Source organism: Aspergillus versicolor (genome assembly GCF_001890125.1).
Source record: "Aspergillus versicolor CBS 583.65 unplaced genomic scaffold ASPVEscaffold_2, whole genome shotgun sequence".
NCBI lineage: Eukaryota > Fungi > Ascomycota > Eurotiomycetes > Eurotiales > Aspergillaceae > Aspergillus > Aspergillus versicolor.
In genome coordinates, this window is record NW_024467525.1 from 3,120,373 (window position 1) to 3,145,303 (window position 24,931).

The 24,931-nt window shown below is 49.4% G+C and overlaps 10 protein-coding genes across 10 annotated transcripts; 4 read left to right on the forward strand and 6 right to left on the reverse strand.

Moving 5' to 3' along the window:
• Nucleotides 1–757: 757 nt before the first annotated feature.
• ASPVEDRAFT_25827 (putative RSC complex subunit (Sth1)) lies at nucleotides 758–5,245 on the reverse strand (the record flags this gene model as incomplete). Its single annotated transcript, XM_040809822.1, has 4 exons — nucleotides 758–964; nucleotides 1,029–4,723; nucleotides 4,785–4,989; nucleotides 5,153–5,245. The coding sequence occupies 4 exons, from the start codon at nucleotides 5,243–5,245 to the stop codon at nucleotides 758–760; spliced, it is 4,200 nt and encodes a 1,399-aa protein (XP_040664752.1).
• An 840-nt stretch (nucleotides 5,246–6,085) lies between these two features.
• Nucleotides 6,086–7,610, reverse strand: ASPVEDRAFT_125188 (BAR domain protein; the record flags this gene model as incomplete). The annotated part of the gene is made up of 5 exons (XM_040806250.1): nucleotides 6,086–6,686; nucleotides 6,748–7,028; nucleotides 7,087–7,202; nucleotides 7,260–7,427; nucleotides 7,484–7,610. The coding sequence occupies 5 exons, from the start codon at nucleotides 7,608–7,610 to the stop codon at nucleotides 6,086–6,088; spliced, it is 1,293 nt and encodes a 430-aa protein (XP_040664753.1).
• Nucleotides 7,611–7,859: 249 nt separating this feature from the next.
• On the forward strand, nucleotides 7,860–9,061 carry ASPVEDRAFT_495304 (uncharacterized protein). Its single transcript, XM_040814176.1, has one exon. The coding sequence runs from the start codon at nucleotides 8,109–8,111 to the stop codon at nucleotides 8,790–8,792; it is 684 nt and encodes a 227-aa protein (XP_040664754.1). The 5' UTR covers nucleotides 7,860–8,108; the 3' UTR covers nucleotides 8,793–9,061.
• Nucleotides 8,968–10,317, reverse strand: mpt (putative DNA repair and transcription factor Ada). The gene has a single exon (XM_040811707.1). It carries the CDS (start codon nucleotides 10,090–10,092, stop codon nucleotides 9,331–9,333), a length of 762 nt encoding a protein of 253 aa, XP_040664755.1. The 5' UTR covers nucleotides 10,093–10,317; the 3' UTR covers nucleotides 8,968–9,330.
• A 518-nt stretch (nucleotides 10,318–10,835) lies between these two features.
• ASPVEDRAFT_69493 (60S ribosomal uL2 domain-containing protein) lies at nucleotides 10,836–12,089 on the reverse strand. Its single transcript, XM_040816024.1, is given in 5 exon segments — nucleotides 10,836–11,130; nucleotides 11,202–11,287; nucleotides 11,373–11,864; nucleotides 11,884–12,004; nucleotides 12,074–12,089. The coding sequence occupies 4 exon segments, from the start codon at nucleotides 11,993–11,995 to the stop codon at nucleotides 10,993–10,995; spliced, it is 828 nt and encodes a 275-aa protein (XP_040664756.1). The 5' UTR covers nucleotides 11,996–12,004; nucleotides 12,074–12,089; the 3' UTR covers nucleotides 10,836–10,992.
• Nucleotides 12,090–13,317: 1,228 nt separating this feature from the next.
• On the forward strand, nucleotides 13,318–15,382 carry ASPVEDRAFT_50560 (uncharacterized protein; the record flags this gene model as incomplete). The annotated part of the gene is made up of 5 exons (XM_040814330.1): nucleotides 13,318–13,512; nucleotides 13,617–13,786; nucleotides 13,901–14,030; nucleotides 14,103–14,456; nucleotides 14,510–15,382. 5 exons carry the CDS (start codon nucleotides 13,318–13,320, stop codon nucleotides 15,380–15,382), a joined length of 1,722 nt encoding a protein of 573 aa, XP_040664757.1.
• A 197-nt stretch (nucleotides 15,383–15,579) lies between these two features.
• On the reverse strand, nucleotides 15,580–16,694 carry ASPVEDRAFT_162627 (DUF1770 domain-containing protein). The gene is made up of 3 exons (XM_040808604.1): nucleotides 16,290–16,694; nucleotides 15,992–16,186; nucleotides 15,580–15,909 (listed from the first exon to the last, which is right to left on the reverse strand). Exons 1-3 carry the CDS (start codon nucleotides 16,596–16,598, stop codon nucleotides 15,871–15,873), a joined length of 543 nt encoding a protein of 180 aa, XP_040664758.1. The 5' UTR covers nucleotides 16,599–16,694; the 3' UTR covers nucleotides 15,580–15,870.
• A 152-nt stretch (nucleotides 16,695–16,846) lies between these two features.
• Nucleotides 16,847–18,790, forward strand: ASPVEDRAFT_38471 (adenosine kinase). The gene is made up of 7 exons (XM_040811708.1): nucleotides 16,847–17,021; nucleotides 17,113–17,128; nucleotides 17,188–17,338; nucleotides 17,401–17,742; nucleotides 17,802–18,139; nucleotides 18,196–18,309; nucleotides 18,386–18,790. Exons 1-7 carry the CDS (start codon nucleotides 16,970–16,972, stop codon nucleotides 18,426–18,428), a joined length of 1,056 nt encoding a protein of 351 aa, XP_040664759.1. The 5' UTR covers nucleotides 16,847–16,969; the 3' UTR covers nucleotides 18,429–18,790.
• A 645-nt stretch (nucleotides 18,791–19,435) lies between these two features.
• On the reverse strand, nucleotides 19,436–22,423 carry ASPVEDRAFT_50563 (uncharacterized protein; the record flags this gene model as incomplete). Its single annotated transcript, XM_040814331.1, has 7 exons — nucleotides 19,436–20,473; nucleotides 20,523–21,076; nucleotides 21,134–21,724; nucleotides 21,779–21,956; nucleotides 22,020–22,146; nucleotides 22,219–22,305; nucleotides 22,395–22,423. The coding sequence occupies 7 exons, from the start codon at nucleotides 22,421–22,423 to the stop codon at nucleotides 19,436–19,438; spliced, it is 2,604 nt and encodes an 867-aa protein (XP_040664760.1).
• Nucleotides 22,424–23,183: 760 nt separating this feature from the next.
• ASPVEDRAFT_69498 (uncharacterized protein) lies at nucleotides 23,184–24,694 on the forward strand. The gene is made up of 3 exons (XM_040816025.1): nucleotides 23,184–23,655; nucleotides 23,708–23,797; nucleotides 23,867–24,694. Exons 1-3 carry the CDS (start codon nucleotides 23,308–23,310, stop codon nucleotides 24,221–24,223), a joined length of 795 nt encoding a protein of 264 aa, XP_040664761.1. The 5' UTR covers nucleotides 23,184–23,307; the 3' UTR covers nucleotides 24,224–24,694.
• The last annotated feature ends 237 nt before the right edge of the window (nucleotides 24,695–24,931 follow it).

The following is a 24,931-nucleotide window of genomic DNA, read 5'->3' on the forward strand; positions in this document are numbered from 1 at the left end:
GTTATGTTATATATTTGATGGGATTTTGGAATAGGGTATATTCGACGATTCACGAAAGTGATGGAGATAGCGAGGGAGCAGGAAAGGTGGAGGTTGTTATCTTGCAGGCCAGAAGTGTGAGGTGAGAGATGACGAGCGGGACTAACGAATGACGGTGTGCCTATGGCACGTGATCCCATGACGTCTTTCTTCGCCGAGGCCTGCAAGTGGTGTGTGCTCGGTGGGCGTCCAGATTCTTCCAGATCACAGATGCAGATGATTCTGACAAATGATCTCCAGCGATAGGATGATCTTTACTCGTGCCTCCTATGTCCTTATCTTGAACCCAAAAAAATATTAATTTTGAAAACCAATTCCATCATTTTATTATCAAATGTGCGAGTGCTGCAGACCCAACTCATAAGCGGCAAGCACAACAGTGTTGGATCAAGAACTGTGGATCTAATATCGCCAGTGCAAGCAAAAGCTCACCGCGCAAGAAGTAAACAGGCAAGGGCCAGAAAAACAACCACTACTAAATAAACATATGGGTGAAACTTCCCGTTTCGTCCTTAGAAGAGAACAGAACATGACTGCGCCGTCAGCCTGCATTATTGCTCGCCTGCCGCCCAGTCACAAAACGCCGCCGCCACGGATCCAGTGGAATACATGCTTAATCAGATAAGTAAAAACAGTATAAGAAACATAAAATGTGCAAGCCCCGGCAAAATATCTTTAGAACAAGAGTATATGTATCAACAAGAGTCCTGTTAGTGAATCAATGCTCATCGTTCATGCCGGGCACGGCGCCTCCAGCATTGAACGTCAGTTTCAACTTTGGTTGTCCTGGTGTGGAGGCGCTGGGTGTTTCAGGCCCAGCAATGGCAGACACTGAGTAGTCATTGGCAGATGCCGAAGAGTCGTCAAAATTGGCGAACTGTGGATAATTTTCAGTTTCTTTGGTCAGTTCGGCCAAGCATCGTGTCTAAATAAAGTAAGTCAGCGTTAGATAATGGATATTATATTCGGGGGGGGGGTGGTTGGCTTACTTCAATGTCATTCGCATCTTGGAATAGGATACTGCCATCTTCATTATATGTACGAGCGTTCTGGCAGAGGAGATGTATATCACTCCGGAAATCTCTCAGGTTCTGATACTCTTCACGGTTGATCTTCTTCTTGATCATATCCATAGCAATGGGGGTTTGAATGATCATATAATAATCAGGGTATTGCGACTTGGGTGGCGGCTTCATAAATGGCTCGATAATGGCACGTGTAACAGGGCCATCCTCGCTATCAGAGGAATCGGCGGGAAGCTCTTGCTCCATGTCCATCAAGGCCTGGTAGACATTGTTCAGGATCTGCTGGACAGCAGATCGATCGTCGGAACTCAGTGTCTCAACGGGCTTAGCTTGCCTGCCCCTCTTACGCTTAGGCTGAGGAGTCTCCTCCACTAGCTCCTCCGCTTTACGCTTTGGAGCAGGGCCTCTGCGGCCGCGCTTCTTGGGTTGCGGTGTTTCAGAGCTCTCGCGAGATGGCTCGGGGGATGACTCGGCGCCTGCCGACTTACGGCCACGTTTGTCCTTGTTGGTACGACGTCTCTCGACCCTTGCTTCTTTCCGGGCAATAGCCTCTTCAATAGTATCGTCATCGGCATCAACCGCCATGAGCCACTGCTCTTCCGTAAGGCCGTCGTCGTAGCGGGTAATCTTGCGCTCACGGGCACCGCGACCAGACATCTCAATTTCAACGGCTTCTTCCGCTACCGGGTTCTCCTCAGTCATGTAAATATCAGGAAGTTCACCCTCACTCAGTAGACGCGGCAGCTTGTGACCAGGACCGTACTGACTGGTCTTCTGTCTTTCCTTGTCCATACGTTGGAAGACCGCCAGTTCGTCTTCCGATCGAGCCATTATGTCGTTCAAGTCATCATCGTCCATCTCATCTTGGTCTCCGACTTGCTCTGTTCCCTCGGCGGTTTCAAGCAAAGTACGTAAGAGTGCATCTCTTTCCTCATTGGTAGACTTGTTATCGAACTTTCCTGCCTGGATGACCTTTCCATCCATGTCAAGCTTGAACTGGGCGCGCTCAAGAATCTTTTCTTCAACTGAGTTGGAGGTGATGAGTCTCAGGATTCGGACCTCATTCTTCTGGCCAATACGGTGGGCACGATCTTGAGCCTGAAGATCCTGGTGAGGATTCCAGTCTGAATCGAAGATGATAACAGTGTCGGCTGTCTGCAAGTTCAGACCAAGACCACCAGCTCGCGTCGATAGCAAGAAACAGAAATATTCCGAGCCTGGAGCATTGAAAAGCTTCAATAGGTCTGAGCGATCATCAGATTTTGTTGAACCATCAAGACGCAGGTACTTCATCGAACGGAGACGAAGGAAATCCTCCATAATGTTCATGATCTGAGTCATTTGGAAGAACATCAAAACACGATGTCCAGTCGCCTTGAATTTTGGAAGAATCCGGTCCAACAGCTCAAACTTTCCAGCGGTACGCCAGATCAAATCATTTGTGCCTCGTCCAGGGTTCAATTGATCTTCCACTTGCTCGAACACAAAAGGGTGATTGCAGAGCTTCCTCAGCTGCATCAGCATGTTACTAAGACCACGCATGCCAACTTTGCCACCCTTTCCATCGCTGACAACCATTTTGTTGTGTGTAGCCAACTGCTTGTTTAACTTTGCTTGCAAAGCAGAGAAGCGACATTTGATAACCCTTTCTTGCTTGTCCGGCAAGTCCTTCTCGACGTCCTTCTTCAGACGCCGGAGCAAGAATGGCCGGAGAACCTTATGCAGGCGACGAATAACGAGCAGTTGTTCTTCTTCACTCAAGTCCATGCGATCTTGACCACCGGTATTAGCAAACGGTGTGTTGAACCATTCGTCGAAAGATTTCACTGATTTGAAGATATTTGGCAAAACAAAGTTCAACAAAGCCCACAGTTCAGGGAGGTTATTTTGCAATGGGGTACCCGTCAAGATTAATCGGTAGCGGCTGGTATAGTACTGCGAGAGGGTGCTGCTCAACTTGGACTGGGAATTTTTCATGCGGTGACCCTCATCAACAATCATATGCGTCCACTTGATCTTGCTCAGAATAGGTCGATCCTTGATGATATATTCATAGGTGGTCAATAGAACCTGGAAGTTTCCCCACCGGATGTTTTGTTGCTGTTGCTTACGAGCGTTCGGTGGTCCCTTATAAACAATCCTCGAGACTGACGGTGCCCATTTCTCAAACTCGAGATTCCAGTTCGTCAAAGTACTAAGGGGAACGATGACAAGGAAGGGTCCATTATTCCTCTTCTTCTCGATAATATGTGTGATCAAACTGATGGTCTGAATCGTTTTACCGAGACCCATTTCGTCGGCCAAAATTCCGTTGAGGTTGTTGTTGTAGAGAGAAATCATCCATTGCAAACCTCTCATCTGGTATTCCTTCAGGGTACCACCAACAAGAATGCTGGGCTGTTCAGTGATTTCTTCTCTGATGCGATGAGCGACGGCATAGTAGTCAATCTTTCGGCGGCCTTCGTCTTCATCATCGCTACCCGACGCGATATCCTCATCTTCATCGTCCTCAATCTCGTGGTCTTCGCCGTAACGTTCAGCCAGGTTGCGCTGTTGTTCTCTGACGGACGCGGCAAGCTGCTTGAGGAAACCGTCAGTCTGGTTGAGGAGATGAGAGATACGCGAATCCTTGGCTTGTCCCAAGAGTTTCAAGTAAGTTTCTTCATCGTTGGCCTTAAGGGCTTGGAGACGTTGCTTAGCAGTCCGTTCAACGCGCCTCTGCTCCTCACGTTCCATGTGCTGGTGGTGCTGAAGCGCCATACGGCCGAGCTTCTGCATGCGCTGTCTTTGCTGGTTGGCAGCATTCTGAAGTTCCACTCCGTGATTGAGGATCGCTTGAAGCTGATCATATTGCTTCCTCTTCTCCCTCGTCTCACGGGCGTCGCGCTGCTGCTTCTCAAGCTTCTCCGTAATCCGAGCTTCCCGCAGAGACTGCTTCTTCATACGTCGGTGGCTAGCACGATTCGCTGTCATGCCGAGGTTATCGAAATGGAACATCTCATTCTGAATTTGCTTCCGAAAGAGCCTCTGTTTTGGTAGAAGGTTGAGCATTTTATATTCGATCAGAGCCTTCAGCTTTAGAGCATCGTCGGGAGTCGCGGTATCGCTTTGGCTTGAATTCCACGCGCCAATGTTGGCAGGGAGCTCGGCGAGTTCTGCTTTCCGTGCATTGATCCGGTTGTAAAGTGCAATCTCTCGTTCCTCGCGAACCTGCTCCAGGTCGACACCCGGTGGCATCAGGGCTGGTATGCGCATACGATGAGCGCGAGAAGCATGGTCTGTGAAGCTGACTGTCTTGGGGATCAAATCGTATGGCGACAGGAAATCCTCGTAGAACTCCTTCGCGTTGAGCAAATCAGGGGTGGGCGCAGTTTGTTCTGGCTTCGGTTGCGCGGCGTTGTCCAAAGCATTCTCAGCCGTAGCTACGCTATCTGAGGGCGCAGGGGTAGAAATTTTCTTGGACAAGAAAAGCTGTTGCTGAACGCGCGGAGGTATCTGAAGGTTTTTCGACAGCATCTTAAAAGCCATTATTTGATTTCTAAGTGTCTGCAGTTGATCTGCAGAAAAACTGCCACTAGCAGCTGGAGCGCCCTTCTGTCCTAGTGTGGCGGTCGCGTCTTGGATAGTACTGTTGGGGGTAGCGTTCGAGTTGGACCGGCCTAGAAAATTATGGTAAGTGAGAGTCAAAGAGAAAACAATGCGTCAAGTTGATATGCTTACTATTAACTCCGTTCGTTTGAGCCGACTCCTGCGTTGAAGAGCCATTTTGTTGTTGCTGGCGTTGCGCCTGAAGCTGCTGCTGCTGGGCCAACTGTCGTTGCTTTTGAAAGGCTTGTTGTCGCTGAACGGCAGCGAGAAGATTGTGGGCCTTGAGGTATTCTGGGTCATCGTGACGGACGCCTTGTTCTTGCATCTGCTTGAATTTCTATAGTACAGTTAGATACGGGCGATAATGCAATATGAAATGGTTTTCCTTTTTGCTTTGTTTTTATTTGGAGCAAAGTGAGAGCAATTCAATTGAGCAATTATGTTGGGAGGGGATATGAGATGAGGTATGAGCACATAAAGAAGGGGCAAGGACACCATACCTGAAGGACCTCTTGTATGTGCTGTGGCGTTAAGTTCGCGGGCAGGCTCATATTCGCAGCCGCTACATTGGGTGGTATCTGAAGAGACGTCATGATTGAGCGCGTTTATTGTCTATTCATACGTATTTCGGGGGGGAGACACGTCGGCAGTGCGATTTTTATGCGACAGCGTCCAAGTCAGGAAGCGAGAGGAACACGTAGGAAAAGAAATTCGTGAGAGTAATTGAGAATCGCGAGGGAAAGGCGATAAGACGCGCGAATTCACGGAGGATAAAGACCCGTGAGACTTTTTTGTCGATGGATGCGACAAGTAGCGACCTGTATCAGGTCCTTGGCGACAGGTTTCGTGATGTTTAGACTGGTCGGGGGGTCCAGGGCGGTAGGCAATGAAGAGGAGAATCAGCGAAAAGGGCGAAAAGGGAAGGGTGACGCGATGATGGGGTGGGGATAAAGACCCCAAAAGGAGGGTGATTGTTGAAGAAAGCGCGTGGAAAGCCTGTCTTGATGAAATGGCGATGGAGGGACGGGGCTTTCGCGACTTTCCGTGCTGGTCGGCGGTGCTCACCCAGGCCTGTTGCGAGGGAGAGGAGTTGGAAGAAGTTTGCCGTCCCAGACCGTCACGTGGAGGCGTGGCGCTGACTCAGCTGGGTTTGGCCGCTTTGGGATTAGCCGGCTTTAGCCGCATCGCGCTCTACTTCACAGTTCATAGCTGAAGAATGGCAGTTGTCATTTCACGCAGCATTAACAATGATACATAATATTGAATTCGAGAACCGTATACTCCCGTAACGAAACAAAGTGATCCGCCCTCCAAAACTCGCCCGCGAGGTGGGATGCGGAGAAAACAATAGTCTACAATCCCCCATCCGTACCCTTCATATTTCCAAGCTTCGCCAAGTCTCCCAAACTAATTCACTAATAAGACTCAAATCCTCATACTTGAGCTGCGCTAAGTATGGGGCGTTTCATTGGTGGTGGAGGCGCGGGTTTCTTTGCGCGAGACGGTGGTGGAGGTGGAGGAGCTTTCTTGTGCGTGGCACTGCTCAAGGTGCCCGAACTGGTTCGTCTTGACACCGAGTTGCCAAACGGCGATTGGCGAGATTCTATCCAGCTGGTGTCGGAGCGATCAGATACACTTCCACTGTGATAGCCGGCATCCTCCGTGGTTTCTGGGACCACTCTACTAAATGGACGGCTCTGCATGCTGTCCCTCCTTGAAACGAAATTCTCACTGTTTGCCCGAGTTGCCCATTGAGTAGCAACGGGGTGCTCGTGAACCTGCCGCAACTGCGTCGGGCCTTCAAACGTAGGGGTGCGGTTCAAGACCGGCCGATGAGGTGAGGTATCTTGTGCGTAGGCTTTTCTGACTGGCGTCTCGACGAAGCTGTGTGTGTTGGATCGAGTCACAGGTCGTGCCTCGGCACCATTCGTATGTTCCTCATGCAACGGTCCGAAACGGTCATGATGTGACTGGGGGGTAATTGAACGAGAGCGCGTCCCACGGTGGCCGTTCGAGGGTTGGCTGAAAGATTGCCTATTCCATGTTAGCCGAGCGGTCACCCTAAGCGCAATATTATTTGAAGAAGGGGTCTCACTCATTGGGCCACTCGTTCTTCAACCGAAGAAGCACCTCCCTACACTGGTCATGGTAGTTCAACTGCGCATCCAGAAAAGCCTCCAAATCCATAACATTCTCAGGCTCGGTATTTTTAATGTCGATCATCCTGCGGTGAACCTCATCGGTGGCCTCCTCATATTTAACCTTTTGTGTCCGTAACTCCTCCTCCACACGGAAGTCTTCCTTTTTCGCTTTCTGCATCTTTGAGAGGGATGCATCGTACGCCAGGCGTCGGTTGTCCAGTTTCTTGCGAGATGTCTAGAGGGAATTAGTTAGAAACGAAAAAGGTCAGGTCCAGGCAGAGAGAAGTGCCTACCTGGTACTCTTTTAACTGGGTCATGGATCGCTCCAGTGACTCAAGCCAGCTCGATGTCGCCTGAGCAATATATGTCTCTTGAATGCGAGCAAGACGCTCCTCTGCTCTTCCGAACGCTAGAATAAAGTCAGCACTCCGCTTCGACTTTCATCCCCACGGCCGTGATAACTTACTGGTAAGACAACGTCCGTAATCAGAATTAGCATCATAATCTTCTCCGTGAACAATCATTGTACCACCCAGGTGGCCAATAGGCAGGGTCTTTTCCTTGTCATCTCCTTCGCTGCGCTTCGAGACGGACTTGACATAGGCAGTCATAGACTTGTGGATACGGTCGATGCCTTCAGACGAACATTAGTTTATGCCAGACAAGCTTTCGAATGCTTGGCATGCCTACCTTCATGACGGACGCCCATTTCCGTTTCCAGGGCTTTGAAGTCATCAGAGACGTTGGTCTTGACTTCACCACCCATTCTCTCCCCAGCCCATTGCTTGAAGCGGTCGAATCTCTTGTTGACATTCATCTTGGATGTTTTGTACTGGCGTGTATGTGTGAACTGTCCAATTTGCAGCTAAAGGCAATAATAAATGAGCCCGGTGGTGAACGGGCCCAAGATACTCATATAAATAAGCCGGATGCGGTAGTAAACGAGCGTGGTATCAAGTCCAGGCAAGATGGATTGACAAGGACCGATGTTGTTTCAGGTCAAAGACAGGCGGGAGATCTAGTGTCAGAGGGAGGACACAAGAGGGAGTTGATAAAGAGGGAAGGAAAGAAAGAGAGAGGAGAGAGAGGCGACTTTGCGACTGAGGGGAGGGGAGGGCCGAATAATTAATGGGCAGTTCCACCGCAGCTAAATTGTACCCTATCTCCTTTTCTTATTATTTCTTATTTTTGTTTCGCTCGCAGATTTAGCTTACGGCGCACAGTAATACGTCGATTAAAGACTAATTCAATTGGGATGCCTTAGTATTGTTATTGCGACCAGAAATGCCTAAAGCGCTTGGGCAACCGTTGAGGAATGACAGAGAGGAACATCATCATTATGCCAATTGCAGTCGTGCAAAGACATCACCGAAAACGCCACAGCGTCTCAATTTCTGGTCCACGGCGCCAAAGAAGGTGGTATTCTGGCAACCATGATCAAAACCGGAGTTGTTCAGGGCGTAGGCAAGACTTGGTGGTGCGGAGGCTGGACCATCCTATGCCGGACGTTGGGAGCGACGCAAATTGGCTCTGGCAATCATTTGGCTGCGGGGCTCACAGCCACCGATTGACAGACGATGGCGTGTGCCTGAAACCTAGCGGGTTGAGACATGCGACGACTGGACAAATCGATCACCCTGATATCCCCTCACTGTGTCACCCTCTGGACATTTTCTGGCTCGCCCAGACGTTGAAAGCGACACGCGTTTCCAGGGCGGTGGGCCGGGCGGGTGGGCCTGCATTCAGTCCAGGCCGATGTTTCGAACTTGAGATCCTTTGCCACGATCTATTTACAGCACAACCCACAAATGCGATGGTCACATCATGGGAGACGTCGCCGATGATCAACTGCCGCGGTGGATGGGATTGTTGCACGGATCTTCTTGCTGATGCGTCCCAAAGCGCCACGCCAGCAATATTCGAAGATCCTGGCGTCAACATGAACTCACTGCGCTGCGTTCGTCAAAAGGCCAATTTTGTTTCGTATTACCGCAGTTGATCAGAATCAATTAGAATTGGCAATTGTCATTTGCCAGGTTAGCAGTGTTTCTAGTGTAATACCGTCATTTATTGTTCAATCTGGAACATGTCTCAGCACCTCGGGAGGCTTGGAGGCTTCTGATGCACACTCAATTATGTGGAACGGTCCGAGCAAAAGGGACGAGGTGTTCAATCTCCTGGGGTTAAGCAGCACTAGTAAATGGGTTGAAGGTATCCTACAGAGTATTGATAGTCAAGGTTTCACTGTCTAACAATACACCGTATATCGCAGGTTCTTGGTCGCGTGTTTTGTTCCGCAGTTGGGAAATATATTTTTAGCTCCTCTGCCTCCTGCGATGGGTCACCCAGTGCCTGCATATAACATATATACAAGGCTTATGCAGCGAATAATATACCCAAAAACCTATTGGTGCATTTTCTTATATTAAACACCCTATGGAAGGATCCCCGTCCCAGGCCAAGCACTAACAATAACTTCATGGGTGAACCTCGCGCTTAAATACCAACAAATGAAATCCTGTTCACTGTTCACCACTTCAGGCACCAGAATTAGGTGAACTAGGATCAGACAACCCAAGCTGAACAGCCCCTATCAGCGGACAAACCTCCTGACAGGAAGAATAGTCAGCCTCCGCGGCTATCAAAACATCAAAATCATTCCACATCGAAGTGGTATCGCTATCGGCGCCAGCAGCATCCAAGCCCGCCAACCAAGGATCTAAACCAGCGAATAGCTCCCCATCCCAGGGTTGAAACATGAACATATCCCCCTTCTCATCCTGTAACGGATCACCATCCAACGGCTGGCCCTTGAAATCCTCACATGCCCCCATGCTCACAGCCTCAGCCGTATACTTCCCCGGTGTAACACCCGTAACCTTCTTGAACACCCGATGGAAATGACTAGGCGTCAACCCTGCCTCCCCAGCTAGCCTGACCAACGTCGGTTTCTTGCCAGATATAATATCCGATTTGATAGTCTGGCATGCCTTCTGCACCAACAAGACTTGTGGATTGACGGCCGGTTTGAGCGTCTCCGGTTTGCAGCGCTTACAGGCTCTGAACCCTGCTCGTTCCGCTTGTGTGGGTGTATCATAGAACTCGACGTTTGCTCGGCGAGCCAAACGCGCAGGACAAGAGGGTCGACAATAGATCTTGGTCGTGAGGACGCCGTAGACGAAAGATGTAGCCGTTGGGTCGCGGTTGACTACTGCTTGCCAGCGGTTGGCCGGGGAGGTTGTAGGAGGGGCGGTCTTGGAGAGGCGGGGGATTTTCTGCGGGGATGTTCTTTGGGTCATCTTGCTGAAGGGTTATCAATCAGGTACGTAGTTCGTTATCGATATCATGGCGCTTCGAGGGGTTGCTCTCGTAATTATAAGGCGAGTGTCTGGCAGTGCCGTCGTCATTGCTGGTTGGGGATCGTGGCGCTGATTGGCCACATTGAGATCAATTCCCAAAATCCTCATCACGAGCAGAACGTGACCCGACGGGCAAGGGAGTGAAAATTTACAAAACGACACTTATCAGAACGATTGTGATTGAATACTACGGTAGGCTAGACTGTGGCGTTAGAAATTGTATATGAGTTGTATAAAAATTTGGGAGTCGCTTGGGGTGACTCAATTAGGTGGTTCTTGTGGGTGACGGACTATAGCAAATACTCCATACAAAAGCCACAGATAATAGCCCATACGGTTGTCGAGGGACTGAAATATCTATGTACACAGTCAAGTTGTCCCTTAGTGCGGTCTTGCATTGAGGCCAATGCATTCTGAATTTCGCTGCCAAAATTCAAAAGGACCACCCATCATTGTGCCTATTGACGCACAACAAAGCTTTGCAAGCCCACAATATCGAGCACGCTTAGACAGTCTTGTAAGTACATAGCACCACTAGACTTTCAAATTGTACGAAGTAGATGGAGTACGGCAGTAAATAAGAGATTTCGTGATTTTATTTTATTACCCACGTGCTCCCCAGATGCTGAGATATGATATACCTGGAATGAACCCAAAAGCGTGAGATTTTATAATCCCATTTGCTCAACCCATTTGCTTTTTAATAGTCAATGAAATTGTTTCTGGGCCACAACCTTGAATTGGCTAAGGGCGCGTCCGCAGTCGCCTAAGTACATATGTCTCATAGCAAAAAGCCTTTTCAACCCGTCACAAAGAAAAAAACTCCATATGATATCACGTTTAATCCTTGGTCTTCTGGGTACCACGGAGCAGACCAGTCCGCCGGGCGGCAATAAGACCGGCTTTTTGACCGTGGGCGGCGTAGCGGGAGATGGTCGAGGCCTTACCAATGTGCTGGTGGTTACCACCACCGTGAGGCTATAGAGAAAATTTTCGTCAGAACTGCTTATCATATTCGAGGTGATAAGAAAGGGGAGAGAAAGCCTTACGTGATCGACGGGGTTCATGGCAACACCACGGGTCTTGGGCCAGCTGTTGCGCTTGACAGCGAACTTGTGCTTGGCACGAGAAGCCTCTGTACAAGATATATTAGCGGCCGTTTTCCTCCAATTTCCTCCAACCTGATTCGGTCGAATGGGTTTGTGATTCGGATAACATACTCAGGAGAGGCTTGTCGGTACGACCACCACCAGCGACGATACCAATCATACCACGGGCAGTGTTCTTGATGACCTTCTTGGCACCGGAGGGGAGCTTGACACGGGTCTTGCCATCATCGGGGTTGTGGCCGATAACGGTAACGTAGTTTCCGGAGGTACGACCAAGGGCACCACGGTCACCGGACTTCTCCTCAACGTTGGTGATGACGGTACCTTCGGGGACGGAGGCGAGAGGAAGGATGTTGCCGATGGTCAGAGCAGCGTTCTTTCCGGCGTAGATGAACTGGCCGGTGTACATGCCCTCGTTGGCGATGAAGGTCTCGGTGATCTGCTTGAACTTGTAGGGGTGGCGGAACTGGACCTTAGCGAGAGGAGCACCACGACCAGCATCGTGGATGATCTCCTTCACAACACCGCGGGTGTATCCATGGCGTTCAGCGTAGTCGAGGACACGGAACTGGGCAGGAGCCTTGTTGAGACGGGTGTGAGCCGCTGAAAGAGAGATTTTATCAGCATTTTGATCCCCAAGCAATATCATCGCACAGTCGTTCTGCGATAACGCGGTCGCACTCACTGAAAATGGAGCCACGGCCCTTCCTCTGGTTGCGGATCACACGACCCATGGCGACTTTCTATTGCGAACCTTGAGGTTAGTATTTGAAAGAAAGATCGCCAGCGATGGTGGTGGGAAGTCGTCGTACCTCAGGAAGATTGGCTTGACGGGTTGTAACTTGAGAATTCAAGATCGAAGGGCTTTGTGGGTTAGGGCCAAAGGTCGCTACAGAATACACTAGCCGAGCTGGTGCTAGCGGCTTGGCACAGCCCAACCTGCCTCTCCCTTTCGTTCCGTCACGCTAAACAGTCCATAGCTCCACAAGCAGTGGAAGCACACTTGAGTCTTGACTTGGAGCTTTTTCGTGTTTATGTTGCTCATCATGAAGAGTTATGGAATCCACGGAGATTCATCGAGAGGACCTGGGCATTTTTCAGTTTTGCGAGTAGCAGTTGCATTCCCCCGTTTGTGCCTCGCCGCCAACCTTGCACATATTAGCGCTCCACATCTGAATGATCTATTACAAAGGCAGAACGTGATGGTTCCATGAGCCTTGAACAACAGCATCAAGTCTCCTATCAAGGTCTTGCTTTTGCAACATTGGCTGGCTTTTCGCCTCTGCTTTTGACCGCTCTGTTATCAGTGGGATACACCAAGCTGACATCATTCAACAGTACATCAAATCCCTTTTAGAGTCGTCTACTCTTGTCTATGGAGAGTTTGACGAATACACTGGCATTCAGCGGCCTCCCAATAACCCGAGGCGTACTTTCATGCATTAAATGTTTGGCCCCAGTGGTGCATGCGCTCGCCGCCGTTGCAAAGTAAGTGTGAGGAGTACCTTACGCTGGCCATGTGTCAAATTATTTCCCTGAGGTTCTTGAACACAAATGTCATCAACTCCTAGAGTGACCAGATGTCGCTTTGAGGTCGTCTCGACCAGTCAAATAACACAAGTCCGCCCTCACTCATTTCTGGCAGTACTTAGCGGGCAATCGTCTGCCGACTCAAGCTTATTTCAAGCATGGCCCTCTCAGCTTCTTGATTCAACCAGATATAGCTAGCTACTCGCTATGCTCCGGTGTTTTCCACGCCAGGAGCGCCTTTTCGCCTTGTAAACCATGCCATTCCCTTATTTTCTCATTGAAAACAACACATGAAATTCTATCTCGATACCATGCCTACAAGTAGTCCTCAAGAATGTGTAGAATTGATTGTGCGCTGATCTTGGCTCGATATGGGCTGTGAGCTCATTGGAGCCAACCGCGTAGAAGCCGCGTTTGAAGCTGGGGTGGTCAAGCGCAGCAGAACCAACTTCCTTGCGACGCGGACCAGGCTCACCCACTTTTCCATCCGACACCACCTCCTCGCCTCAGCACAAACATATCCAAAATGTCACTTTCCGACTCGGATCTCTCTTCGTTATCGTCCGCGCCTCCTTCAGATGAGGAGCCTAATCCCATGGCTCTCGATGAGCCTGTGGGTATAACCAAGTACTTTCAGAAGAAGCAGTCCGAAACTCCGCCACCGAAGCGAGCTCCTTCACCACCCCATGAATATGTGTTGGCCGACAATCCAGATATCGCCGTGAGTTATCTCTCTCCTACTATACTATATGGGCTTAAAATTGCCTGCATAACGCGTTGTGCGCGTTCTTGGTGGATGTGTTTGCTGATTGTCGCAACTCTTAGTTCATTGTAATGTTCCGCGCGCGTTTCCACGAAGTATTCCCGCGATCAACACCACACCTTGGGCCGCAGGATATCGAGCGAGGCGTGGTAGAATCTCCTCCGGGGGACCACATTGAAAGGCTACTATGTGCATTTCTTGGGCTGGTATTGAACAGAAAGAAGGACGTGGAGTAAGCCACCCTCTCCATACCGTGTCGTTCGCTCGAGACTTTGAAGAACCTCGTTGAATTACATGCCGATACATTGCAGCACAGGTCACTGACTTTCTATTTCGCAATGCGCAGACGAAACCACTACACGCGCCCATTGGAAGAGGCGATCCAAACACATTCATCCCAGTGGCCAAAGACATGGCAAGGCAAGAACCCTCTACATGGGGGTCGCAATTTTGCCTCGATGTCCCCGGAAGAGCGCGTATGTTCCCGTATTGTAATTTTGGTCGGTGACGAGCGTTTTGCTGATTCATAATAGCTACAATTACTTAAGTCGTTGATTCTCTGGTCACTCTCCTCCTCCGAAGCCGTCCAAGCGAAGATTAAGGAATCCTACAAGCAAGCGCGCCATGAAGATGACTTGAACCAGCCTTTGTCTGTACAGCCCTGGGGACGTGATAACTTGAAACGTCGGTATTGGCTCATTGAAGGCCACGATGATACGCATTTTCGGCTTTACCGGGAAGGCAACCCAGCTTTGAAGAACGTAACCTGGTGGAGCGTGGCAGGGACGATTCCAGAATTGCAGGGTGTTGCAGACAAATTGGAGGAAGACAAGGGAATACACTCCAAGAAACTGAGTGAGAGGATAAGGAATTCTATTCCCCGGTTCGAGGGCTCAGAGGAGGTATGTTGTTATATGAGCCATCGAATGAGATCTATCGACTAACACGACTCTAGAAACGCAAACGCCGCGATTATCGTATTGCTCGTAAAGCCGCATTTTCCCGACCTGAACCCGGATTCTCACTCTATGAAGGCCGTACTCGTGGGAAAAAGCTGAAGTATACGTACTCAGATGATGAAGATATCTTTTCCGATGGCCTTCCACCGCCTCGACGATCGGGGCGTAATAACTCTGGACTTTCAACCCCGGCAGAGCCGACAGGGCCCAGATTTAGTGCCAGCGGAAGGCAAATCCGTTCGCGCGCAGGTGGCCTCTACGGCGAGGCTCTGCTCGCTGGACAGCGTGAAGACACTGCTACTGCTGACGAAGATGGCACTGAGAGACAGCAGCGGACTCGGAATACCCGAATGAACGGGTATCCTGACTACGGCATAGACGATGAGGATGCAGATTCGAACGTTGGGCAGTCTAGTGGGAATGAATGGCAAGGTGGCGAGGAGGAAGACGAAAATGAGTTTGAAGGTGACGACGAAGAGGAAGTGAGTGGAGATGAGTCGGTGGTCAATGGGGAGCCAGCGAGCCTTGTTGTCCAGCTCAAATACAATAAGCAGGGCGATTCAAAAGGGCCCGAAGAGCAACCAGCAGACGTTATTTCTGAAACTCAGAAGGTGGCCGTTGCGGAACGGCCAATCGATGCCCCTGAACAGGAGCCCGCGGCTGAACCATCACAAAAATTACCAGTGGGCAATGGGCCTCCAGTATCGGTTCCAGAAGCCCCGGCTGGCCCCAGCACAAACGCTGCGCCTGCTGAAGAGCCTAGCAACACAATTGCTTCGGCCCCGAGCGAAGGGACAGTACAAGACGGGGGAGGCTCCGCTGATACTATTGGACCTACTCCGGGTCAACAACAGGAGGGGGCGATTTAATGGGTCTGTCATTTTAGAGTCAAGGCGCGCATAACCCGAAGGGCTTTATAATCTTTAGAACCTATTTACAGTGGATAGTGGTGTTCTGGTACTGTTTTACCGAAGGCGCAATATGGGTTGTACCGGATTAGAATGGTCTAGTATTCAGAAAAGCTTGCGGATTATTATGGAAATCCGCTGATCTTGATACTCAAGTGGCGATGAACATTCAAAATGTTATTAGGTACCTAATTGAGGTTTCCATGTTCAATAGACAGTATCGTTTTTATTATGTGTATCTTGAATGGTCGAATTCAGCGCCAGGCTGAAGGGAAGTAATGCTCTTGACCCTTGTGTACAGTATGTCATTCCGATCACCTCCTATACATCGGGATATATAAGGAATCTCGGACATATGAACGAAATTGAACAACCATTTATATCCTTAACGCCATGCATGCAAACACAGATATCGCCTAAACCATTACTCAATTCCCCCACTCGAATGCTCAGTCGGCACCTGCATTGGAGAATTGTGCAGTGTAGAACTGTAGAAACTCCGTAAATGTCAGCTCATGGTATTGAATAGAGTCGATGGATTCCAAAATGAAATAGATGTAGTCCACATACGTCTTCTACCTGTGCGGCGGCCGCCTTGGAGTTCCTCGGCACCATAGGGGGAAGTTTCCAGTTATTGACTTCATACCACCATCTCCTAACCCTGCTCCCTAGCGTTTGACCGCTAAGAGATGCAGTGCGGTTCCAAAAACGCCATCCCGAGAGCGCAAGAGTCCAGAGTGTACCTTGAACTAGCGGTAAAAGGACCTAGACAATTAGAGCGGAGTTAGACATATCGTTTTATAAGCTTATCTCCTCATCGAAACAACTAGACAATGAACACACGGTGGGCCATTGGGAACGCACGTACCTGGTCTCTGATGGTAATCCATGCCACTCGCCCCCAAGTGTCCGCGCCTCTCAAACTGGCGAGGTAGCTTTGCTCGAATCGTAGGTCAGGTAGGGGCGGTAAAGTGTGTCGCCGCGCGGGGGTCCGAAAAGCCGGAGGACGGTCAATGAGATCCGAAGGGATGCTGTCAGCATCAGAGGACGTAAGCTCGACAGGGGGCTTCTTTTCCGATAATGAGGTTGGAGGGTTGATGTCACGGCTGGCAGAGGGCGACAGATTGATGGACGCCGTTTGGATGGTTTCTGCAGCCTGAATGGCGGGGTCCGTCATATTGAGCACGTAGATAGGTAGTAATATGGAAGTTTCGTGTTGGTCGGGATGAATAAGGTCCAGTGCTGTTGTTTTGGAGGTCAACCTTAACGTTCCATGATAACTCCGGACTCCAGGAGATGACGGTGCTCTTGCGGCCAATCAGAGCACGTTCTCGGGGAGAAGCACTACAGCCTTGAATTTCAGGCACAAAGGCATCAATCTGCTGCCCCTCCATCGGTCAATTCTCAATCTTATCCTCCAAGGTTGACCTTCTCCCCACCTTCTCTTTACTCCTCACTCTCCTCCCTCGGCTTTCTCCTCTGTCCTCATACCAACTCTACACTATAATCTCCGTTTGTTCCAAACTTTCGTACAGGCATTGAATCACCATGGCTGCTGCTCAAGGCTACCCTCTTCTCTGCTTAGAGAACCCCCTCTTGGGTGCGTGGATTCATCTTTTGCATGGACAAGTTATTTTCAAGTCCAAGTTAGCTGGGGCGATTTACTGATGCTTTCTCGTGCTTTATTATAGATATCCAAGCTGTCGGGTAAGTCCAATGGTGCTACTTTGTAAATAAATAAGGGATTAATTAACAATCTCCGACAGTGATGCTGCTCTTCTAGAGAAGTACGGACTTAAGGACAACGATGCTATCCTCGCCGAGGATAAGCACATGGGTCTCTATGAGGAGCTGCTCAAGAATGATGCCAAGTTGATTGCCGGTGGTGCCGCTCAGAACACTGCTCGTGGCGCTCAGGTACCCATTCCTACCTTTGTACAACTTGCGAAACGAGTGGCTGATGGATTATATACTCATAGTACATTCTTCCTGAAAACTCGACCCTTTACATCGGCTGCGTCGGCCGCGACAAGTATGCTGATATCCTCACCGAGGCCTGCAAGAAGGCTGGTGTCCACACGGAATACCGTGTCGACGATGTCCAGCCCACTGGCAAGTGCGGTGTCATCATCACCGGCCACAACCGCAGCATGTGCACTCATCTTGCTGCCGCTAACGAGTACAAAATTGAGCATCTCAAGCAGCCTCACATCTGGTCTCTCGTTGAGAAGGCCCAGTTCTACTACGTTGGTGGTTACCACCTGACGGTCTCTGTTCCCGCCATCCAGGCTCTGGGTGAGGAGGCCGCTGCGAAGAACAAGGTACGGACCAATTGGGTTCTCTTTTATAGAGCCTCACTAATCCTATTTTGACTGAGTAGACTTTCATGCTTTCTCTCTCCGCGCCTTTCATTCCTCAGTTCTTCAAGGACCAGCTCGACAGCGTCCTCCCTTACACCGACTACACCTTCTGCAACGAGACCGAGGCCCTTGCTTATGCTGAGAGCCACCAATGGGGCACCACCGACATCGTTGAGATTGCTAAGAAGCTGGCCCAACTTCCCAAGAAGAACACTAATCGCCCGAGGGTTGCTGTTGTGACCCAAGGCACTCTGCCCACTGTCACTGCCACTGGCTCTTCCAGCGGTGCCGTCGAAGTCAAGGAATTCCCCGTCCACGAGATCGCCAAGGATGCCATCAACGACACCAACGGTGCTGGGTAAGTAACCACGTTATTGAGTCATATGAAACTATGCGCTAATAATTGCACTCCAGTGATGCATTCGCCGGTGGTTTCGCCGCTGGAGTCGTCCAAGGCAAGTCTCTTTCAGAGAGCATTGACCTCGGCCAGTGGCTCGCGAAGCTGAGCATTCAAGAGTTGGGACCTTCGTAAGCTTCATCCCCATTCCAATCCTTCTCGTACAAACTCCAACCGTAACGGACACTTGTGCTGATCATGATATAGCTTCCCTTTCCCCAAGCAAACCTACACTCCCGAACGTTCCTAAACAGTTCTCTCATGCCACACATAACTCCCTCGCCCTAAAGCCATAAAATCCCGTTTCATTTCTTATTATCTAGGATTCAACCTTCTATACCCACATTGTCCTTGACTTAACGTCTTAGACTTGGCGCTGTCTATTCCACTTACTTCACCGGTCAAGTGCGAATCGCGCTCTTTTGCATTACATATCATGATGAAAACGCGATAGACAGGAGTTGCAGAGAAGGCGTTCTCAACAACGATTTAATGATGAACTTAACTTCATTGTATTTCTTTTTTTTTACCAGAGATTTATCTTCAACAATATGTACCACGTTGGTTACGATGCATACTCCGTGTTCTACTTAAAAAATACATAATTACTGGAAATTCAATCGGAAACTTCAGATGGTCTGATTATTCGTGCCTGCTGAAATTCTAAATGCAGGCAATTCAAAAATTGGGTCACTAGATCTTAGCCCAAAGGGAAGAGACAATGAGATAAATTACTCAAGTGCTCAATGCCCTAGGAACCCAGTCCCTACCTGAATAGATCTGATCCATCTATTTAATGTCAAACTTCAATTTCGGGAGACGCAAAAAGCATTGAAGAACCAGAACGAGAAAATCCTTCGCTCATCTTTACCGAACACTAGAAACCAATCCTGATGTGCAGAAAGAAAGAGGTCAGCCTAGCCGGTGGAGAACTGCTCCAAGACAGAGATTTTATGGCGAGGCTGCGTTGCGATAGTACAGGTCGGCAGTGACAGGGGCCAGACAGAAACACACGCATAGATGCTTGATAGTGTAGGCGAATAAGAAAATCATGGACCACGCGTGTTTCTTCCCCTGTCTTGCAAGGGGGCTACTTATGTGGACCGCAAAGCCTCACTAACAGCTATGTTCTTTCCTCGCGTAATTTCTGCAACGTCAATATCGCCTTTGGGTAGCATGATCGCAGTTTCCCAAATCCGTGCATACGCCCTCAGCGAAGAGTGGGAGTTTGAAGAACTTTTTTTCCATGCTAGAAATTCAGCCACCATGTCCGAGACGAGGGGATTGGCCTTGACCAATGACGCCAAACTGGGCTGAGGACTTGCGAGTATCACCGAATCCCGGGCTTGATAACCCCGCTCCAGATGGGTGCGAACTTTCGATAAAGGCGTTATTGGCCCACGAGGCATTGGCTTGGCCGCTTGACATTGGTTGGCTGGGGAATCCAAAGACAGACGGATGGTATGCCTGTTGCGAAAATGGTCCGCCGGCGGCTACGCCGTCTCCATCCCATGGAGAGCTAGAGTGACGTTGATGATATGCTTGCGGCGGGGCAAGCATCTGAGACATAGGACCGCTCCCGTTAAGTGAGTTGTTTTCCAACTGGTTTTGCGCAAGCAGGCTCTGGCGGAATGCCATGTCATTTTTTATAGCATCTTGCTGCGTATACTGAAGACCCGAGCTGTTAGTGTGCCTGGAAAGCATTGATCCTTGGAGTGGACCAAGTCCTGGGGGAGTCCGTGGGGATGCGTCGCGAATTTCGGGTGAGAAAGCAGTATTCCAGATGTTAGGGAGTCCAGGGATGGCTGGCCGCGGCGTATATGACTGGGAGGACGACATTGTGCCCAATCCGCTGGAATAATTATCCACGGGAAGTCCGAGACCTGGTGGAGCGATAGGAGTACGAAGGCTATCTCTGAAATCCAGGTTTGCAGTCGGGTCATAGAACTGAGCCATGGCAGGGTTCGAGTCCATAGGGTGCGCCAAATGGTTAGGGATAGCTGGCGCGTTTTCATAAGTGTCAGATTCGACCAGTCGTTCAACACCTTCAACGATACCATTCATGTTAGTCGACATGGAGACGGACGCTGATTGAGAATCTCCAAATGTACTTCTGGCATCTGGGGGATAATTCGACTCGTGCCTGACCCGTTGAATGTCCTCTCTCTCGATGCTTGCTGCAGAGAGCGAGTGATGATGACCGGAGGGACTGGCAAAAAATTGGGATGGAAGACCGTCCTCCTTGTAAATAAACGTCTTCTTGTCCTCATCATCAACAAGAGCAATGGGGATTTTCTGGACAGGTTAGCAGACATCAAGAGCACAAGGGTTAGCTTCAACGTACATTACCCACAACCAGGTCTAAACCATCAATCACAAATTCGCGGATACGATAGAGCATTTCAATGTTAGGATGATGTCTTTCGACGCCTGGGTCGTTTATTGATGGCTTTGGTCGACCATTCGCATCCAAATACCTACGGGACGTGGCACCTTTACTGAGGGGTATGAAACATAAAGTTTCCTCATCTTCTTCGAGAAGATATTCTACCTCTGGCAGGTGAACGACGTCAAAAGTGGACGCGAGTAACGTGAGCGTGTTGGCGTAGATTTTCCAGAATTCCGTAAGTTGGACAGCCAGAGGTGTATCTTTCTCCTTATATGCAACCAAGTACGCACTGACAGTCAAGAGCCAAGAGCTATAGTTGCGAAGGGCTGGTAAGATTCGACGGGCAACAACAGTCACCTTGTCGGCCCCAACTTTGGCGTCTTTATTAATGCTGTTTGGGTCTTCAACAGCGAACCTCTCGATTTCGGCTAGGAGAATCTGTAGGAGGGTGAAGTATGTCTTGACGTTAATGCGTTGAAAAAATAGACGCGCGTTTGACACCGATTCTTCTGCTGATAACATCAATTACCGTTCACTTGGACTTAAGAGTGTATTAAGAGACTTACCTTCCGACCGAACCCGAGAGAAGTCTTCTGCTGCAATATTAATAAGACAGAACTTCTGTAGAGTACCCTCCAAGGAGCGCTCCTTCAGATCGACTGCAAGCTGGTTAAGAACTTCGCTTTCAAGTTCCTCGTGCTCGGCGAAGTCCACGCCTCTGTAACACTGGGCGTGGAGATAGACAAACCACGGGGCCAAGGCTCTGCCTGGAATACCAGCGTCCTCTGGTCGAATCAACTCCCTTTTGGCCCATAAACTCATGACCTTTCTAAACTCAATTTCAAGGTTCCCTTTTGCAGTGGGATGTGGCTCCTGGGCGGAGAGAGCCCGGTACAGATGGTAAGTAGCTCTCAGATGATTGGCATCGGCAAGAGCAATGACAGCCAGCTGATTATGGGACGCACCGGACGCTGGGTATATTGTAGTGGCTAGATCATAGTAACCGATTGCTGGGCCCCAATTGCGCTCCTTGGTGGCCAATTCAGTTTCGCGATAACGGGAAAGGTCGCCTAGGCGTATAAGTGTCGCGTGGCACGATTGAAGGATGAATTTTCGTAGACGCTCGACAGGTTGGACGGGAGGCGCCGCCGACAGAGCTACAATATGTTGAGTTACTAGATCAAGAAGTTACAATGGGAGATGACGCTCACGTTCAAAACTGAACTTCCGTGCAACCTTCTCCAGTTCTGGAATGCCATCGTAGTGCGACGCTAGTTGTTGAATGTAGCCGCGATAGAATCGCTGGCTTGATTTAACGAATTCTAGAAAGTGCTTTTCCAGTTTCCGCCTCTCTACTGGCTTTTTCTTCTTGCCATTGTCTTCGCGAAACTAGGTTTTGTATGCCCGATTAGACAATGGCTAGTGAAACAAAAGAGAAATTGAGTAACTCACGCGGGAGAGCAGCTTCCGGAACCGAGTATTGATCTTTAAATGCGCCTCCCATAGGCGACCTTCAACGTCAACGGTGCGGGCGGTCTCGAAGTCTTGGAATATAGCGTTTTGAGAAGCGTTTCGGAGTCTGCGACAAGAAGCGGAGGGGTCAGACTAGTTGCGCGCAACTAACAATAAAACACATGAATAGAGAACTAACTCCGATATGTTGTGAGATATTTCGGCAAATGTTGGATCCTTCTCAGCGAGGTTCTTTAGCAGGTCTCTCTCAACGGTGAGCGCAGATCTAGGGTAGTCCAATTTTAGTATCATATGTGTTTGATGGTTTGTTTCACTCGTCAAACTCGCAAGAAGAAAAGCAAAGGTACTACTAACTGCCACGCATCTTGAAAAGTGAGCGCCATGCTCAATGAGCAGAAGACCGGTTCGCCTGTATAACTCCACGGTTCACTTCGCCCGTCAGATAGCGGCGTGGGAGTCTGCGGGCGACAGGATCAATGAACGATCCATCAGTGGTATATCGAAAGGCGGCAAAGAGACGAGAGGAGACGGGCTTTCCGGAATAGGCGCCGATGACGCGCTGCCGTGGGAGGAATGGGATGATGAGCCCTGGTGCGAGAGGACGGCGAGCGAGACGCGGAGAATGAGGCCGCCGCTCGTTGACAGTTGACAGAAAATCGCAGTACCTTAATTCCGGAGATTCGCGGTGGATGCAGTCCAGTGACTCTGGTGGCTCCTCAAGCGCTGATTGGGTGGCCAGCTGTGGCTGGTGTGCTCCATCGGTACTCACTCTCTTCACATCTGCTTTCATTTCGGTGAACTAAAGATAATGGTGAATAGTGCTGTTAAGACTTGAGATTCGAGAGATATTATCCAACATATCGTTGTCGGGGATTGTCGCTGCGGAGAGAATGCAAAAGGGATGCCATCTATATATATAGAGACCCAACTGCATGATATAAATATTTATTTCAAACAGTAAGCACAGAGCGTCACAAATACATATACTGGATAGTAGACCTCGAGTTTATAATATTCGTCGAATTTGGCATACAACGTAGTTGGCTTGTCGTATGCGGTTGTTGGGCTTGTATTGGAAGAGAGATTGTTCTTTCTAGAATTGAAACTCTTGGCTAAGCCGAGTTTGTCTCATCGGATTCAATTCTTTACCTATCCTCTTACAAGAAGCCCGAGGCCCTGTGGATTGAACAATTGCATGACAAGAAGCTGCTATTGCTTTCGATAAAATATACCCCGCCAGCATTATTTCCCCGCAACCCCCTTAGAAATGGCCAAACGGTCCAGATCTACGTCTATCGATCCGCCATCAGAATGTCGGTCAAGATCCTCCTCTCCAGACTATATATCATCCACGCCAGCTTCATCCAAAATACATCTCTCAAATACCCCTTCCGACTCCCCTGCTGAAGAAGCCATGCGTTGCTCTCTCCCGCCTCACAGAGAAACTCTGTCTTTCCCCTCATACGAAGATTACGAGGTGCACTATCATCAAGCCCACGTCAACAGATGCACCGAGTGCGGGAGGAACTTCCCCACGGATCTCTTTTTGAATTTACATATTGAGGAGAATCATGATTCCCTGATCGCTGCAAGGAGAGCCCGGGGGGACAAAACTGTATTTATCCCAAGGCCCCCCTTCTCAGACGTTTTACTAACAACAAACGAAGTACGGATGCTTCGTCGAAAACTGCGAGCGAAAATGTTCTACCCCCCAAAAACGCCGAATGCATCTTATTGACAAACATATGTTTCCCAGGGTACCTACTTACCTCCCTATTGAAGTTTCCAACCCTCCAGGAATGCAAAAATAGCTAACAGTGTCACAGACATATAACTTCTACATCGTCAACGACGGCATAGACAAGCAAACATCAATGCTCCGGTCAATGCAGAACCATCGCCGGCGCTTATCTAGTACACCAACATCGCCAAAAGAAGGCCGGTTACGGCACCGGCAGACATCCATCTCACACGCAGGCCCTGCTCCCAATTCAAATCCGGTTTCTTCTGTACTCGAATCCAGGTCGGACGAGACGGAGATAATGGAACTCGAGAAATCCATGTCCGCGCTGCGGTTCGTTCCGGCCAGCGTTACGAATGCGCAGTCGCGGCAAACCGCACGAAGGAATCAACCGCGCGGCGCGCTTCGACAAGCAGATACAGCACCTGGAAGTCATGATTGAGGAGTTTCCGAACAAGAAAAAAGAGCGATTCGAAGTCCTTATTTGCCAAGTGCCCGCTGGCGCTGGGGATACGGACAGATTATGATGGGGCTGTGTTCTTCTAGATGGCAACCAGTCAAGTGCTCAGGCTTAAAGGAAGCAGTCTCGACCCACTGCTGGGTGGACTAGAGCGTTGCCAGCCATGATGTTCTGTGCCGGGTATGAAGGAGTTGTAGTCCATCTCACCTTCGAGGATGGCACCGTTGCTAAAGGTGAGGGAGCTACCTAAGAGAGATTCAGTTGCTCTAGTCAATGTAGAGGACATTGTGAACAAGGAGAGTACGAGGTGGGATTGGGATTAACAGGTGAAGAGAGGTCGCTGAGGCAGAGTACTACGAGCAGTCAGTTTTGAATGTGACGGAAAACCCACGCAGATATTCATTTGAGACTCATAATAAAGAGTAATAAAGAGATACAAGAAAAGTCATTCCTCATCCAATCTTGAACCATGAAATAGGTAGAAGTGGGAAAGGGAAGAAATTCATCCCGCAACAAGATAAAATAAACTCATAATCCGACCCGCGCCGCGCAAAAAAAAAAAGGTAAAAGAGACATGAGTCAATATCAGTACTTGGGATGAGGAATACCTATATACAGACGAAAAAATAAATTAGCGCAAAGACGAGGGTATAATCCAGCATCATTTATCAAGACGCCGAATATGGCGAA

Coding starts and splice junctions, on each gene's coding strand:
- ASPVEDRAFT_495304 (XM_040814176.1), top strand. CDS start 8,109: ATGACAGAGAGGAACATCATCATTATGCCAATTGCAGTCGTGCAAAGA.
- mpt (XM_040811707.1), bottom strand. CDS start 10,092: ATGACCCAAAGAACATCCCCGCAGAAAATCCCCCGCCTCTCCAAGACC.
- ASPVEDRAFT_69493 (XM_040816024.1), bottom strand. CDS start 11,995: ATGGGTCGTGTGATCCGCAACCAGAGGAAGGGCCGTGGCTCCATTTTC. Junction 11,288..11,372: donor TACCGACAAGCCTCTCCTGA/GTATGTTATCCG, acceptor TATCTTGTACAG/AGGCTTCTCGTGCCAAGCAC. Junction 11,131..11,201: donor CCATGAACCCCGTCGATCAC/GTAAGGCTTTCT, acceptor TTTTCTCTATAG/CCTCACGGTGGTGGTAACCA.
- ASPVEDRAFT_162627 (XM_040808604.1), bottom strand. CDS start 16,598: ATGACGGACCCCGCCATTCAGGCTGCAGAAACCATCCAAACGGCGTCC. Junction 16,187..16,289: donor GGATTACCATCAGAGACCAG/GTACGTGCGTTC, acceptor CTAATTGTCTAG/GTCCTTTTACCGCTAGTTCA. Junction 15,910..15,991: donor CCGCCGCACAGGTAGAAGAC/GTATGTGGACTA, acceptor GAGTTTCTACAG/TTCTACACTGCACAATTCTC.
- ASPVEDRAFT_38471 (XM_040811708.1), top strand. CDS start 16,970: ATGGCTGCTGCTCAAGGCTACCCTCTTCTCTGCTTAGAGAACCCCCTC. Junction 17,743..17,801: donor AGGCCGCTGCGAAGAACAAG/GTACGGACCAAT, acceptor TTGACTGAGTAG/ACTTTCATGCTTTCTCTCTC. Junction 18,140..18,195: donor AACGACACCAACGGTGCTGG/GTAAGTAACCAC, acceptor ATTGCACTCCAG/TGATGCATTCGCCGGTGGTT.
- ASPVEDRAFT_69498 (XM_040816025.1), top strand. CDS start 23,308: ATGGCCAAACGGTCCAGATCTACGTCTATCGATCCGCCATCAGAATGT. Junction 23,656..23,707: donor GAGCCCGGGGGGACAAAACT/GTATTTATCCCA, acceptor CAACAAACGAAG/TACGGATGCTTCGTCGAAAA. Junction 23,798..23,866: donor ACAAACATATGTTTCCCAGG/GTACCTACTTAC, acceptor ACAGTGTCACAG/ACATATAACTTCTACATCGT.